Below are 17,279 nucleotides of genomic sequence, written 5' to 3' on the forward strand. Positions count from 1 at the left end.
TCACTATTTGACAAATCCCTAAGTGATTTTCTATGCCCATTCCCCTAGTTTGCACCTAAGATTTTCACCCTCGCCTTCCACCCTATCAAACCCATGTTGTTTCACTTCTTTCCTAGAGTTTATCCCATACTCAGTCACACACTTGCCTTTTCATGCTCTTATATTGGTTATGGGTTGTTTTGGATGGTGAAATCATGACTAGTAAGTCACTATGTTGTTTTTCATTTTCAAGGCCCTCTATTTCTATCTTTGAGAAATTATTGGGGTAGTTCTCTCAGCTTCCTATCACGTTTGTTGTTCTATTTTGGTGCTATTGACTCACCCTCTCTCTAACCAGAGTTGGATAATTGGTGGCATGAAGGATTTTCTTCTGTCAAAATGTGGCTTCGTAGGTGTGTTACTGTCTTTATGAGTGGTGTAAGCTGGACTATAATTCTGGGGGTGGTGGGATTATATATTACCTTTCTCAATCCTAGGAAATTTGGAGGTTTGGTTCATGGGTGGAGTTTTTTTGGGGTTGTACCTTTGCAACTCTCACAAACAAGGCTAATATTGGCCATTTTTTGGATTCCTTTTTCTGGCATGCCCAACCACCATAACATTCCAGCAGGCTTAGGTCCAAAGAGGGGCTGCTTATTATCAAGATCTAGCCCATAGATGCCACACTCATAGGCATCATGTATCAATAGCTTGCTCTAGTGAAAGTTCAAGAAGGACTCTTTTAATCTAAGGGATAAGCATCCTCTCATAGGACTACTCTCTCAAACATGAAGTTGTTGATTGAATGGACTGCTTGGATACTAGATACAAGACACACAAGGGGAATGCTCAATCAATACATGTAGACTATATACTTATATTGGAATTAGGTAGATGGAATTTTTACTGTGTTGGATGCTTTTGGACTGGGACAAGAAATGTATGGATATCATGCACACTCTTGAACACTTGCACAAGCATTAGAGGCATATGGACAAGAGAATGGAAAGGATTTAATGACACCTTGTTATTCCTCCAAGAGTTGGTGGCACTCCAGAGAGCTGAAATGCACCCATTCATATGCCAACATTAGATACAAATCCTTTGGTTTAGATATGTTATGATATTGGAGATGGATTTCATATTTTTTTTTAGTTAACTTTGTAAATGGCTATTTAGGCCAATTTCTCTATCTTAGTCATTTTCTTTTTGGCTATGTTAAAATTGATGTATCTCTCTCATCTTTATGGAGAGTGTACTTTTATTCTCCCCCATAAGAGCTAACTTGAGGATATATGCTACACCATGTAAATTTTAGTTTCTAATAATAATAGTATTCACCCAAAAAAGATCAAACTTTTTATTGTTTTTTTGCAAAAATAATTATTCATTGTAAAAAGAATTGTCTAAAAAATTTATTTATTAATAACATCATTAGTTTCTTAACCTTTAAATATCCCTTTTCATATGATGCACAATCTAAAAAAATCAACATACATATTATAAACGAAAATTATATATAAAAAAATAAAAATTATTCAACTATTTTTCCAACTACCAAAAATACAATTTATTTGGAAAAATGACAATTTATTTTAAAAAATAAATTAAAAATTAATTATACCAAAAATTATCAATACTAACTTAACATCATCTCACCCATAATTAACTATGAAACACCTCATAAATTTATCAACAACATCAATTAATGATAAATTATCTTTTATATATCAAATAGACCTATCTTATCCATCACACATTTTAATCCCATTTTATTTAACTATGAAACACCTCATAAATCTATCAACAACATCAATTAATGATAAATTATCTTTTATATATCAACTACACCTATCTTATCTATCACACATTTTAATCCCGATCTTAATAACTAAATTATTTGATAATAAAATCAAAGAAAACATACCCATCCAATCTTATACTCTACATCTTATTTTCAAAATAAACAATATTTTATCAAATACTAATTCTCAATCTTACCCCCTCCATCTTTTTTTTTTCGAAATGAAAAAGTCTATTAACATAATAAGTACCAAAACTTACAAGAAACTCCTTTCCATTGTGTTTACTACCGATACTTGCAAGAAATGTTTGTACATTAGGTCTAATACCAATATTGACGAGAAGCTTGTTTCCATGATGTCTCCATCGAAATCAATATTGTAACCCATACTTATTTATTAAATAAATGGGACAAAAGCCCTTACAGTAAGGTTGTCTCTAGCAGATACAACGCACAACGTCGCTATTATATGAATGGGATAGAACGCTTAAGATATTTGCAACATAATATTTATAACCATATATCCGAGCATATACCATTTAGAACAGACAGGAAAATGACGATTTCGCTTTGTTCGCAGAAAACAATGTTAAAAATTATCAGACGGCATCCTTCCATGAAGAGAAAGGAGGTGTTTCTGAGTTCATCCACGTGAAATCCTGGTGATCATCAGCATATCGATTTCCTGAGAATCCATAATTGGATAATATATTTTCTATTTCCTTCATCTCATCAGGTGTGATCTTAACAGAAAGAGCACCAATATTTTCTTCTAAATTCTCCACTTTGGTGGTTCCAGGAATGGGTGAAATATCATTTCCCTGATGAAAAATCCAAGCAAGTGAAAGTTGACCCGGAGAACATCCCTTGCTAGAAGCTATTTCAGCTATCTTTGCAAAAGTCACCTTATTCTTTTCAAGATTCTGTTCTGTAAGCCTTGGCATTGTCTGTACAAAACATCAATTTTTTATAAAATTGAAAAAACGCTCCAACGAAACAATAAAATGTAGTTTCAGCAATGCACTAATAGAAATTCTATAGTATTATGAAAATGAACTAATAATGAATTTACTTCAACTTCATATCCAACAAGATTTACGACATTAACTTTTTCTTTCAGAACAATACTTATAAGATAGTTTTCCCTACATTATTAATATTTTTCTTTAATACTAAGTTTAAAATATACATAAGCACAAGTATACCTTTCTAAAGTCATCATTGGTTAAATTTTCAACTGACTTTCCTCCAGAAGTAAAGAAACCCCGCCCGAGAGGGCTGTATGGCACAATTCCAATACCAAGTTCCCTGCAATTAGAATTTTAATATGTTAGTTAGTGATTCATATTACAATATGGCAAATCCTAACATGACCACGCCTGATCATACCGGCAGGTGGTGTTAAATTTGTAATTTCAAACTGCAGTCGACCATTGCCAGAAACCGTTCAGCCAACCAGCCGGAAAGCTCTCGGGCCAGATTTCCGTCAAAGGGATTTTCCGATACTTGAACCCGAGAAATTTTGGTGCTGACAGGTGGTTTAGCCCTGACGTAACGCAACGTCATTTTCTCGGAGTTTAACGTTCAGCACTTGTTGGCCTTCCGATATCATTATCCGCCGCCGTTCGATCTGCTCCACTCCTTTTAGCCGTTGATTGATTAAACCTGCACACGGGCCTACATCAAATTAAAACTCATGCGTGGAGTAAAAGACTTATGGGTTGACCGCCGTATGAAAGAATTTAATGAATTTATGTGTTGTTCGTAGCTTTTAGGTAGATGCTTTTAATATAAGTATGGGCATGTATAATATATGTTTTTTATATATTTTTTTATACGGCATGTATTAAAAAAGGTCGTATGTAATAAGTTTATGTTTTGAGTGTGTTGAATTTTATATTTACACGCATCGCACATGGGATGAGATATATGTATATTCACAGCAGCGTAAAAGACGTATGGGGCGGTAAAAGGAAAAACACACAGCAGTGTGTAAAATGAGAAGAACCAGGTGATGTAATTTTTGGAGTTGTAAGAAAACCGTGTGTGGTTTTTGCACAAGCAGTGCATAAAGAAAATGGTGAAGTTTTTTTTGTAAGTCTGTGTGAATTTTGTTTACAGCAGTAAACTTATGTAAACTTTTATTACAGCAGTAAGTTGTTTTCACTGCAGTGAATGTAAAAAGGGATTTACAGCAGTTAACCCAGTAATTTCTCAGAAATCTTTTATGGTGTTGAAATACTCTGTCTCTCAGTGAATTTTTTTTAAGTCTTCTGTGCACAAAAGGATCCTGGAGAAAAGTAAAAACAGAGCATTGCCTCTGTGTGTTTGTTTATTTGGTTTTTGGTATTTTCCCCATTCAAAAATACCCAACAGTGGTATCAGAGCTGGCTTAGGCTCTTTGAAGGTGACAAAGAAGCTGAAGGGAGAAGGTTTGTAGCTGCAGCAAAACTTCTCAGGCAGACAGAAGACTCAGACATCAAAGGATTCAGGTATTTCAAAAGTTTTTTTTTGTGTTGCTGAAGAAACAGTCAGCTGTTTTAAACACACAGTCAAGGATTTAGAGACATAGATCAGAATACAAGGAATGGCTAGCACAAACACTGGTATGGGTTTGTTTAACACCCAGCTCCCACAGTTTAATGGGAAAAACTATGACTACTGGTCAATAACTATGACAGCCCTGCTTGCTTCCCAAGATTTATGGGAAATAGTTGAAGAAGGCTTTGAAGAACCAGCAGATGAAACTGAGTTCAATGCATTAACTCAAGGAGAGAAGGATCTGCTGAAAAACAATAGGAAGAAAGATTCAAAAGCCCGTGTGTTGTTGTATCTAGCAGTAGACCAAAGTATGTTTCCAAGGTTAGCAGCAGCTAAGACAACCAATGAAGCATGGCAAACCCTCAAGACAGCCTATCAAGGCATGGAGAGAGTGAAGACAGCAAAGCTACAATTGCTGAGAAAGGATTTTGAGAACTTGAACATGAAGGAGTCAGATAACATTGACTCATTTTTCACTCATGTGATTGGTGTAATCACACAAATGAGAACTCATGGAGAAACCATTGAAGATAGAAGGATTGTGGAGAAAATATTGAGGGTCTTACCCTCAAAGTTTGATGCCATAGTCACCACCATCGAAGAGACAAAGGATCTCTCAAGTTATTCAGTTGATGAGCTACATGCATCACTGATAACTCATGAGCAGAGGTTGAGTAGGAATGAAAACTCATCTCTTGAGCAAGCCTTCAAGACCCAGATGTCCTTTGGAAGAGGCAGAGGTCAAGGCAGAGGAAACAAAAGAGGAAGAGGCAGAAGCCAGAACAGAGGTGGAAGGAACAGCCCATCAAATGCACAAGGAAGAGGCAGCAATCCAAATCAGAACCAAGGTCAAGGCAGCAGCCAACAAAGAGATCAGTATCAGGCTCAAGGACAAAGGTATGATAAATCTAATGTTCAATGCTATTATTGCAAAAAGTATGGACATTATGCTAGTGATTGTAGAAAGAAACAGCATGATAAGAACAGCAGACAAAATGCAAATGTTACAAGAGAAAACAGCAGTCAAGACAATGTCCTGTTAGCTTGTAACATGGCTGAAACACATAGTGAGGACATATGGTTTTTAGACTCAGGTTGCAGCAACCATATGACCGGAAACATAGCCTTCTTTTCTGCCCTAGATAAAAATGTGAAATCAGAAGTCACACTAGGAACTAATAGTAAAGTGTCTGTTATGGGAAAAGGAGAAATAAAAATACTTTCAAAGCAAGGAGAAAGGAAAACCATAGCAGATGTATACTATGTCCCCGGAATGAGATGTAATCTCTTGAGTATTGGACAGCTTGTCCATAAGGGCTACAATGTTTTCTTTAAAAATGATGTGTGCACCATCATGGATATACCACCCAGCAAAAGATGCATTGCTGAAGTGAAGATGACAAGGAACAGGATGTTCCCTCTCCGGATCAGGGCAGACATGAAGAACAAAAGGGAAATGGCAGCAGTCACCGAAGAGGCCTTCCAAAGCGTGCCAAAGGATGAGAACTGGTTATGGCACTTGAGATTTGGGCATCTAAATTTTGGAGGTCTAAACTTATTGAGCAGAAAAGGAATGGTAAGAGGATTACCATTGATAGAGAAACCGGACAGCCTATGTGAAGGCTGCATTTTGGGAAAACAACATAGAGAAAGTTTTCCATCAGGGAAGAGTATAAGGGCAAAGACACCCTTAGAGATTATCCACTCAGATTTGTGTGGACCAATGCAAGCTCCATCATTAGCAGGCAGCCTATATTTCTTGACATTCATTGATGATTTTACAAGAAAGACTCGGATATATTTCCTCAAGAACAAAAGTGAAGTCTTTGAGAAATTCCAAAACTTCAAAGCACTTGTGGAGAACCAAAGCGGGTTGCACATAAAAGTATTGAGAACTGATAGAGGAGGTGAGTATATCTCAAATGAATTCCTAAAGTTTTGTAGAGAAAATGGGATTCATAAACAGTTTACAACTCGGTACACCCCACAGCAAAATGGAGTTGCTGAAAGGAAGAACAGAACCATCATGGAGATGGCAAGGAGCATGTTGAAGGCAAAGCATTTGCCAAATGAGTATTGGGCTGAAGCTGTACATTGTGCAGTTTATATATTGAACAGGTGTCCTACAAAAGCAGTCATGAACAAAGTGCCAGAAGAGGCATGGAGTGGGAGAAAGCAAGGAGTCACCCACATGAGAGTTTTTGGGTGTGTGGCCTATGCACACATACCAGATCAGCTAAGGAGGAAGTTGGACAGCAAAGGGGAGAAATGCATCTTCATTGGATACAGTGATGAATCCAAAGCCTACAGGCTGTAAATTCCATCTACCAAGAAGTTCTTTGTAAGCAGGGATGTTCAATTCATTGAAGAGGAAGCTTGGGATGGAAGCATAGAGAAAACAGTGAACATTAAAAGCTGTTTGCCTCATGATGAAGATGAAGAGGAGGTGGCTGAAATGAATCCCCAAACAGCAGCACCAACACAAGAACAGCAAGGTACACCATTGAGGATCAATGAGAGTGCTTCTCCAAGCACACCACAAGGAGGAAATTCAAGTGCATCTTCAAGCACTTGCACACCAAGTGAAAGAGGTAAGAAGTTTAGAAATCTAAGTGAAATTTATGAAGAAGGAATGAATTCCTTATTTGCCTTGTTTTGTCATGTTGATGATCCTATTCATTTTGAAGAAGCTATTAAAGATAGAAAATGGATAGAAGCTATGGATGAGGAAATGAATGCCATAGAAAGAAACAAAACATGGGATTTGGTTGAATTACCAAAAGGCAAAGAAGTCATTGGTGTGAAATGGGTCTACAAGACCAAGAGCAATGCTGAAGGCAAGATTGAAAGGCATAAAGCAAGGCTGGTTGTCAAAGGCTACAAGCAGCAGTATGGGAGAGATTATGAGGAGACTTTCGCCCTGGTTGCAAGAATGGAAACCGTGAGAGCAGTGCTATCCATAGCAGCACAAAACAAATGGAAAGTCTACCAAATGGATGTGAAATCAGCATTCCTAAATGGAGTGTTAAAGGAAGAGGTTTATGTGGAACAGCCTCTCGGATATGAGAAGAAAGGAGAAGAGCACAAAGTGTGCAAATTGAAGAAAGCTCTTTATGGGCTGAAGCAAGCGCCAAGAGCATGGTACAGAAGAATAGATTCATATCTATTGGATAATGAATTTGACAAATGTGAAGGAGAACCCACAGTCTACATCAAGGAAAAAGATGGTAAAATTTTAATTGTTGTTTTGTATGTTGATGATGTGATTTTCACAGGTAATGATGATCAGTTCATTAAAAATTTTAAATCAGTCATGAAGGATGAATTTGAAATGACTGACATGGGTTTCTTGAGATACTTCTTAGGCATAGAAGTAGATCAAAATGAAAAAGGAATTTTTATATCTCAAGAAAGATATGTAAATCAAGTTTTGGGCAGATTTAACATGCAAGAGTGCAAGGCAGCCATCACTCCCACAGTAATGGGATTAAAGCTCAGCAGAGAGGACAGCAGCAAGGATTTTGATCCTAGTTTGTATAAAAGCATTGTGGGCAGCCTTATGTATTTAACAGCTACTAGGCCTGATTTAATGTATGCTGTTAGTTTAATTTCCAGGTTCATGGAGAGGCCGAAGGAGGCACATTGGCAGGCAGCAAAGAGAATTTTGAGGTATGTCAAAGGCACCAAAATGTTTGGAATTTTATATCATGCCTCAGAACATTCAGATTTGGTTGGATACACAGACAGCGATTGGGCTGGAAGTGTAGATGATCGGAAGAGCACTTCCGGTTATGTTTTTAATATGGATTCAGGAGCCATTTCATGGGCTTCTAAGAAGCAGTCCATTGTAGCATTGTCTACAGCAGAGGCTGAATATGTGGCAGCTACAGCAGCAGCATGTCAAGCAGTGTGGATGAGAAGAATGTTGAGAAGCTTAGGCCAAGAGCAGGCAAAAGCGACAGTGATCTTTTGTGACAATAGCTCAGCTATTGCATTGTCAAAGAATTCAGTGTTTCATAAGAGGACGAAACACATTGATACCAGGTTTCACTACATCAGAGAATTGGTGAACAATGGAGAAATTGTCCTAGAACATTGCAGGACTCAAGAACAGGTTGCAGACATCTTGACAAAGCCACTTGATCAGAAGAGCTTTGAATTTTTGAGAAAGTGTCTGGGTATGACTGAATGCCCAGCTGTTGAAATTAAAGGGGAGTGTTAAATTTGTAATTTCAAACTGCAGTCGACCATTGCCAGAAACCGTTCAGCCAACCAGCCGGAAAGCTCTCGGGCCAGATTTCCATCAAAGGGATTTTCCGATACTTGAACCCGAGAAATTTTGGTGCTGACACGTGGTTCAGCCCTGACGTAACGCAACGTCATTTTCTCGGAGGTTAACGTTCAACACTTGTTGGCCTTCCGATATCATTATCCGCCGTTCGATCTGCTCCACTCCTTTTAGCCGTTGATTGATTAAACCTGCACACGGGCCTACATCAAATTAAAACTCATGCGTGGAGTAAAAGACTTATGGGTTGACCGCCGTATGAAAGAATTTAATGAATTTATGTGTTGTTCGTAGCTTTTAGGTAGATGCTTTTAATATAAGTATGGGCATGTATAATATATGTTTATTATATATTTTTTTATACGGCATGTATTAAAAAAGGTCGTATGTAATAAGTTTATGTTTTGAGTGTGTTGAATTTTATATTTACACGCATCGCACATGGGATGAGATATATGTATATTCACAGCAGCGTAAAAGACGTATGGGGCGGTAAAAGGAAAAACACACAACAGTGTGTAAAATGAGAAGAACCAGGTGATGTAATTTTTGGAGTTGTAAGAAAACCGTGTGTGGTTTTTGCACAAGCAGTGCATAAAGAAAATGGTGAAGTTTTTTTTGTAAGTCTATGTGAATTTTGTTTACAGCAGTAAACTTATGTAAACTTTTATTACAGCAGTAAGTTGTTTTCACTGCAGTGAATGTAAAAAGGGATTTACAGCAGTTAACCCAGTAATTTCTCAGAAATCTTTTATGGTGTTGAAATACTCTATCTCTCAGTGAATTTTTTTTAAGTCTTCTGTGCACAAAAGGATCCTGGAGAAAAGTAAAAACAGAGCATTGCCTCTGTGTGTTTGTTTATTTGGTTTTTGGTATTTTCCCCATTCAAAAATACCCAACAGGTGGGAATAATTTCGTCTTCTACATCCCTACTCCACAAAGACCACTCTAACTGAACTGTTGTTATAGGATGAACAGCATGAGCCCTTCTAATTGTCGATGGGGACGCCTCTGAAAGTCCGATGTACTTTATTTTCCCTTCTTCTACTAATTTCTTCAGCTCTCCAATCTGTCAGATATGCATAGACAAAGCAATACATCCAACTATTTTTAAGTAAATGAAATAGTAAAGTAGAAATACTTATTGCAACATACATGCATCATTCTAAGAACTAAACCGAGGCCTATTGCAGCAGTACATACCGTAACTTCAATGGGGACTTTAGTGTCAATACGATGTTGGTAATAAAGATCAATGCAATCCACTTCAAGTCGCTTCAAGCTTGCTTCGCAGCAGGCACGAACATATGCAGGGTCTCCTCGAATCTTGAATATTCCATCAACCAAACCGGCTCCAAACTTTGTGGCTAATTGGACTTTCTCTCTAATTCCTTTAATGGCCTGCAAACCGTTATATTACAGTATATTACAAATTGCAGATGAAAACTGGTAATAGTAATTATAAGGTGTTTACTGGTTTGGTTTTGGATATAAAGTGATTAAACATAGCCATGATATAGCCCAAAAAAATAATAACAATAAAAAGGTAAAAAGAGAACCACATGCACCAGCATTACCTTTCCAACGAGGATTTCGTTGGTGAAAGGGCCATAAACGTCCGAAGTGTCCAGGAAAGTAACACCTCTGGAAACGGCATGTCGGATAAGAGATATCATTTCTTGCTCGGGCTTTGGAGGGCCATAGAACACCGACATGCCCATGCAGCCTAACCCCTGTGCTGATACTTCTAATCCTTGTGACCCCAAACTTAACCTGCCCACTGATGGTAATCCCGCCATTGCTCCGCTCTCTGCGCAACACTCAATCAATCGATCCGGTAGTATAGTACTGCTTCTTCTCGTTGGTCCTTAGCCTCGTAGATGTAGATGGAGGCAGGAGAGTTCATCAATATATAGAGTTGTGTATGTGGGGTAATAATAATTCATTTGTAATCAGTCCGTCACGGCGTTCCTCATCTGACAGTGGTCTAAAGTTGAACGGACCAACTTCAATTCATCACGGCTTTCAATCCATCTGGTCTAACATCAATTGGTTTTTGCGGAGTGAATGCAGGATCAATCGTCATGGCGTTCGTCATCCGGCGAAGTGTGCATGAAGCATCATTAAATTAACATGGGGTTCGTCATGAAGTATCACTCATTAGGTTTTCAAGTCACTCATCTTATATGGTAGTATAAATTGATATGGACATTGGTAGTATAAATTGATATAGGCGGATATCTTATATGGACATGTAGATGATTACATTTTCTAATATAATTGGTATAAGAAAACAGACTTATATTAGCTACATTAATAATTTTATGTATATTTTTTTTAAGAAAATAGACTTATATTAACTATATTAATAATTTTATGTATATTTTTTTAAATACAAATTATTTATGATTATTAATAATTATATAAATAATGATAACCATATTCTTATATATTTTTATATGATTATTATACTAATATTATAATAATAATAATAATTCATAATAACATTAGTAATATTAATTATTAATAATAATAACTCATAATAATATTAGATTATCATTATATTATTATAATAATATAATAATAATCCCGATCGGGATGCGAGCCGATAGCTTGGAGCACATGGGTGTAGGTATGTTGGATACCCATGCACTTAATACTGCCGCCCCCCACATGCTCGAGGTGAGGGGTGTATTGTCCTTCGACATGATGGCAAGCTGGGAAGTGGGCAAGGTGGCACGACTCGAGGAACGACAAGGTATATCGGACGAAGGGGCATTTTGACATGCAGTCTTAGTGCAATAGTCTATGGAGAAGGGTGGTGGCTCAGAGCTGGTGGTGAGCGTCAGAACGTGAAGAACCAGGGCCATTGTTGTCAAACAACTGCGAACTCCGGGCATGTTATTCGGCTCCACCTCAAACTTGTAATTATGGTATCTCTGTGGTTAAGCTAGGATGTAACGGGGTCTCTCTAGGGGATAGGAAATTGCTGGTGGCAATGGGGTAGGAAACTTCTTGTCACGGCCTAGTTTTGCATCTTTTCCCTATGTCAAATGGGTAAAACCCATGCCGGTTGGGGGGGGGGCAATTGTTCACAATTAGGTTGGGATGTGTTGCACTCTGCCATCAAGGGGAGGGGGAAGCTTGTTAGTCACAAGGTAACGCAGGAAGGGAAGTGGAGTATAGATGGGGGCAGGGGAACACAGGTGGTAGGTGTCCTAGGATGCATCCATGCCTACAATTCGCAGAGTAAGCACTGGGTTACCAAAAATTATGGGTGGAGACCTAGTTGGGGGGGAACGAGCGGTAAGATCTCTATGATGGAGGCAATGGGGGATATGAACCTGAGCCATAGCTAGTATATTATAGATTGCAACGGGGGAATGAGAGCTTGGCATGGGTAGGGGAGGGTAAACCTGCATATGGCCGCAAGAATTGGAGAGGGGGAAATGCCGCTTCAAGGGGTTGGGGCCAGGGCCTTCCCCACTAGGGGTTATGGGCTCCGACCCACCCTAGCAAGACTGTGGCGAGAACGGGTGGTGAAGAGAAACAAGGCAAGACGTGGTGTATTATTTCAATCCTGTTGTTCAAACTAACTTACTGTGGATGTCATCAGTGCTCAGGATATCAGGGTATGACCTGTGCTGTGCGAGGCCATGGATGTGGCAGAAGAGGCCCGACTCCCAAGCAAGATAAGGGGCTAAACACGTCGGAGCCACGCAAGGGAAGAAAATCTATTGAACAGCTCATAACAGAGGCAATAGAATCTTATCGTGAGGGGACAAATGAGGGCACCCAGAAGCTGCTGGAAGAATGGGAAGAAGAAGTGAAATAAGGCAGTGTGTTAGAGGAGGAGATGGGTAGTTGGAGGACCTTAGTCCCGAATCCGGGAAACACCCGTGGAAGAATCACTCAGTTTAAGCAAACTATACCTGGATTGGCTCATGAAGAGCCTATTAAGCAAGGCTTTGGAGAAAATCTTAGTTGGGATGGTAGTGACACTACAAGAATTTCTAAATTACAAGAAGGATATGGAGAAAATCCTCTTTAAGTTTCATAAACACGGCATTTGGCTGGACATAATAGACCACTATATCCCTTGCATCATGGAGCTGTATGATATGCCTGGTGACTTTTCCTAGGACCCGTCACTCGTTGAATCTATCTCAGAGGATAAGAAGGATTAGAACGACACCCATGCATAATTTTGTCTTATGCGGATAGCTTTTAAATTCTATGTTGCAGCTATTAGTTTATTTAGTTATGTAGTGGTTGGTCATGAAGTAGAGACATATCTAGCTTGTCTAAAAATACTAAGACAATTTTGTTTTTGGATGGCTTATACAGCTGAGTGGTCGCCAACAGACTTGGTTTCCCTTCGGGGAAAGTTGAAGCCACTCGGTTTATCTGTGTGGTGTAAACTTGTTTATATTTAATAGAAAATGAAATGGTCCTGCCAAGCTTAACAAATAATAATAATAATAATATTGTATTATTATTGTAATAATATAATTATTATTATATTATTTTAATATATAATAATAATAATAATAATATTATAGTTATTATATTATTAGTAATAATAATTATATTATATTATTATTATAATAGTATATTATAATTATTATTATATTAATATAGTAATAATATAAAATAGTAATAATGGATAATAATATGATAATATGTGAAAATTTGGACATGATGAAGATGTAGTATTATATAATAATAATAATAATTATTATTATTATTATTATTGTATTGTATTCTTATTATAATAATAAAATATATTTATTATATTATTATTATAATAATAATATTATATTATTATTACTCAAGGGATTAATACTAAAACTCCAAAGGATTATGAACCTAAGGGAACAATATTAAACAAAAGGGACTAATATTATAAACCCAAGGTATGCAAACCATAAGATAAATATTAAAAATACTAAAATAAACATGGTTGAATTAATAAAGCCTAAGAATTAATATTTTAAAATCAAGCGAATAATAAACTAAATGGATTATTAATATTATAAACTCAAGGAACTAATATACCCAGCCATTTAATATTATAAGCCCAAGGAATTAGTGAAGCCAAGGGATAAATATTAAAAACCTAAGGGATTAAGAAGCACAAGGGATCGATATTACAAGCACAAGAGATTAATAAAGTTGACCATGATTGATATTATAAACCCAAGTTAATAATAAACCCAAGGGATTAATACTAAAACCCAAAGGGATTATGAACCCAAGGCATTAATATTAAACCCAAGAGACTAATATTATAAACTCAATATTAGTAAACCCTACTATAAATATGAGAGACACTAAAATAAACATGGTTTATTTTCATGGTGAGACAATCCATGTTACAATGCGACATTCAACCATGGATGACCATGGTTGGCTATGATTGACAATGGTTGACAATTATTGATATTATAAACCTAAGGGAATAGTAAACCCAAGGGATTGATATTTTAAACCCGAACGAATAATAAACTCGATGGATTAATACTAAAACCCCAAGGGATTATGAATCCAAGGGAACAATATTAAACCCAAGGGACTAATATTATAAACCCAATGTACATAAACCCTAAGATAAATATTATAAACACTAAAATAAACATGATTGATCATCTTGATTTTCATATTGAGGCAATCCTTATCGCAATTCCATGTTGGACCATGGTTGACCATGGTTGACTTCGCAATAAACCATGGTTGACCGCAGAATAATAAATCCAAGTGATTGATATTGTAAGCTCAAAGGAACAATAAACACAAGGGATTAATACTAAAACCCCAAGGGATTATGAACCTAAGGGAATAATATTAAACCCAAGGGGCTAATATTATAAACCCAAGATATATAAACCCTAAGTGGACACAATTTGTTTCATAATGTGAGATCAGACCAAGATTGACCACAATTGACCATGGTTGGTTATAGTTGACCATGATTGATATTATAAACCCAAGTTAATAATAAACCCAAGGGATCAATATTATGAACTCAAGGGAAACATAAACCCAAGGGATTAATAATAAAACCCAAGGGATTATGAACCCAAGGGACTAATATTAAAGACCCAACATTGGTAAACCCAAATATAAATATTACAAACACTAAAATAAACATGGTTTATTTTCATGGTGAGACAATCTTTGTCACAATGGACATTCAACCATGGTTGACCATGGTTGGATATGACTGAAAATGGTTGACCATAATTAATATTATAAACCCATGGGATTGATATTATAAACCCAAAGGAATAATAAAATCAAGGGATTAATACTAAAACCCCAAGGGATTATGAACCCAAGGAATAATATTAAACCCAAGGGAATAATATTAAATCCAATGGACTAATATTATAAACCCAAATATAAATACTAAAAAGACTAAAATAAACATGGTTTATTTTCTTGGTGAGACAATCCTTGTCACAATGCGACATTCAAACATGGTTGACCATGGTTGGCAGTGATTGACAATGGTTGACCATGATTGATTTTATAAACCTATGGAAATAATAAACCCAAGGGACTCTTATTGTAAACTCAAAGGAATATTAAACCCAAGGGATTAAAACTAAAACCCCAAGGGATTATGAACCCAAGGCAATAATATTAAATCCAAGGGGCTACTATTATGAACCCAACATTGGCAAACTTAAATATAAATATTACAAAAACTAAAATAAACATGGTTTATTTTCATGGTGAGACAATCCTTGTCACAATGCGACATTCAACCATGGTTGACCATGGTTGTCTATGATTGACAATGGTTTAACATGATTGATATTATAAACCTAAGGGAATAATAAACCCAAGGGATTGATATTAGAAACCCAACGGATTAATACTAAAACCCCAAGGGATTAGGAACCCACGGGAATAATATTAAACCCAAGGGACTAATATTATAAACCCAACCTATATAAACCCTAAGATAAATATTATAAGCACTAAAATAAACATGATTGACCATCGTTGATTTTCATATTGAGACAATCCTTATAACAATTCCATGTTGGACCATGGTTGACGTGATAATAAACCATGGTTGACTAGGGAAAAATAAACCCAAGTGATTGATATTATAAACCCAAAGAATCATAAACTCAAGGGATTAATACTAAAACCCCAAGGGAATAATATTTAACCCAAGAGATTAATACTAAAAACCTAAGGGATTATAAACCCAAGTTATATAAACCAAAATATAAATATAATAAACCCTAAAATAAACACGGTTGACCGTCGTCTACCATGGTTTACTTTCATATTCACACAATCTTTGTAACAATTCAACGTTGGACCATGGTTGACCATTGTTATCACAATGTGACATTGGACCATGAGACTATTTATGACATAATGTGACCCTGGTTATTGACCATGGTTGACCATGATTATAAACCCAAGGAATTTACATTCAACCAAAGGATTAATATTATAAACCCTATGAATAATTTATACCCTAGGAATATGAACTCTTCGATTAATAAACCCAAGGGATTATAATAAACCCAAGGGGTTAATAATAAAACCTCAAGGGATTGGAAACCGAAGGTTAAACCCAAGGTATATAAACCCTAAGATAAATATTATAAATTCTAAAATAAACACAGTTGACCATGGTTTACCATGACTCATTTTTATGTCAAGACAATCTTTGTCACAATGCGACATTGGACCATAGTTGACCATGGTTGATTTTCATATTGAGATAATAATTGTCATAACGTCACATTGGACCATGAATAACCATGGTTGACAATGCTAGACCATGGTTCATTTTTATAGTGAGAAAATCTTTGTCACAATGCGACATTAGACCATGATTGATTTTCATATCGAGAAATTTTTTGTCACAATGTTACTTAGGATCATGAATTCTTTTCATATTGGGAAAATCTATGTCACAGTGTGACGTTGGACCATGATTGACCATGATTATAAACCCAAGAGATTTATATTAAACATGTGGATTAATATTATAAACCCTATAAATACTATTATACCTTGTGAATATGAACCCTTAGATTAATAAATGGAAAGGAATAATAAACCCAAGGTATTAATACTAATATAACCCTAAGATAAATCCAATAAACCCTAAATAAACATGATTGACCATGGTCAACCAAGAGCATAAACCAAATGGATTTATATTAAACCCTAGGATTAATATTATAAATATTATGAATAATATTATAACTTAGGAATATGTGCGCTTAGATTAATAAACCGAAGGGTTTGATATGAAAATCAACTAAAGGGAATAATATTAAACCCAAGAGATTAATATCCTTTGTGAGACAATATTTCTAACAATGCAACGTTGGACCTTGGTTGACCATGGCTGGCCATGGTTGAGCAAGGCTCGTTTTCATATGGAAATTTTCTATTGCAATGTGGCATTAGACCGTACTAAAACCCCAACAATTTAATGCGAAAACCCCAAGGGAATAACATTAAACCCAAGGGATTAATATTATAAACCCAAAATATATAAACCCTCACATAAATAGTATAAACCCTAAAATAAACATGGTTGAGCATGGTTTACCATGGTTGATGTTGAGGCAATCTTTGTCACAATGCTACGTTGGACCATGGTTGATTTTCATATTGAGAAAATCT

The 17,279-nt window shown here is 36.3% G+C and overlaps 1 protein-coding gene across 1 annotated transcript; it reads right to left on the minus strand.

Moving 5' to 3' along the window:
• Positions 1-2,019: 2,019 nt before the first annotated feature.
• Positions 2,020-10,473, minus strand: LOC149212888 (putative aldo-keto reductase 4). Its single transcript, XM_089391920.1, has 5 exons — positions 10,190-10,473; positions 9,816-10,013; positions 9,512-9,681; positions 2,989-3,094; positions 2,020-2,730 (listed from the first exon to the last, which is right to left on the minus strand). Exons 1-5 carry the CDS (start codon positions 10,409-10,411, stop codon positions 2,383-2,385), a joined length of 1,044 nt encoding a protein of 347 aa, XP_089248046.1. The 5' UTR covers positions 10,412-10,473; the 3' UTR covers positions 2,020-2,382.
• Positions 10,474-17,279: the final 6,806 nt, after the last annotated feature.

This window comes from Pinus tabuliformis, chromosome 1_1 (assembly GCF_031772625.1).
Source record: "Pinus tabuliformis cultivar Carrire ecotype Pingquan chromosome 1_1, CPIR1, whole genome shotgun sequence".
Classification (NCBI taxonomy): domain Eukaryota; kingdom Viridiplantae; phylum Streptophyta; class Pinopsida; order Pinales; family Pinaceae; genus Pinus; species Pinus tabuliformis.

Coding starts and splice junctions, on each gene's coding strand:
- LOC149212888 (XM_089391920.1), bottom strand. CDS start 10,411: ATGGCGGGATTACCATCAGTGGGCAGGTTAAGTTTGGGGTCACAAGGA. Junction 10,014..10,189: donor ACGAAATCCTCGTTGGAAAG/GTAATGCTGGTG, acceptor AACGGTTTGCAG/GCCATTAAAGGAATTAGAGA. Junction 9,682..9,815: donor AAGTCCCCATTGAAGTTACG/GTATGTACTGCT, acceptor CATATCTGACAG/ATTGGAGAGCTGAAGAAATT.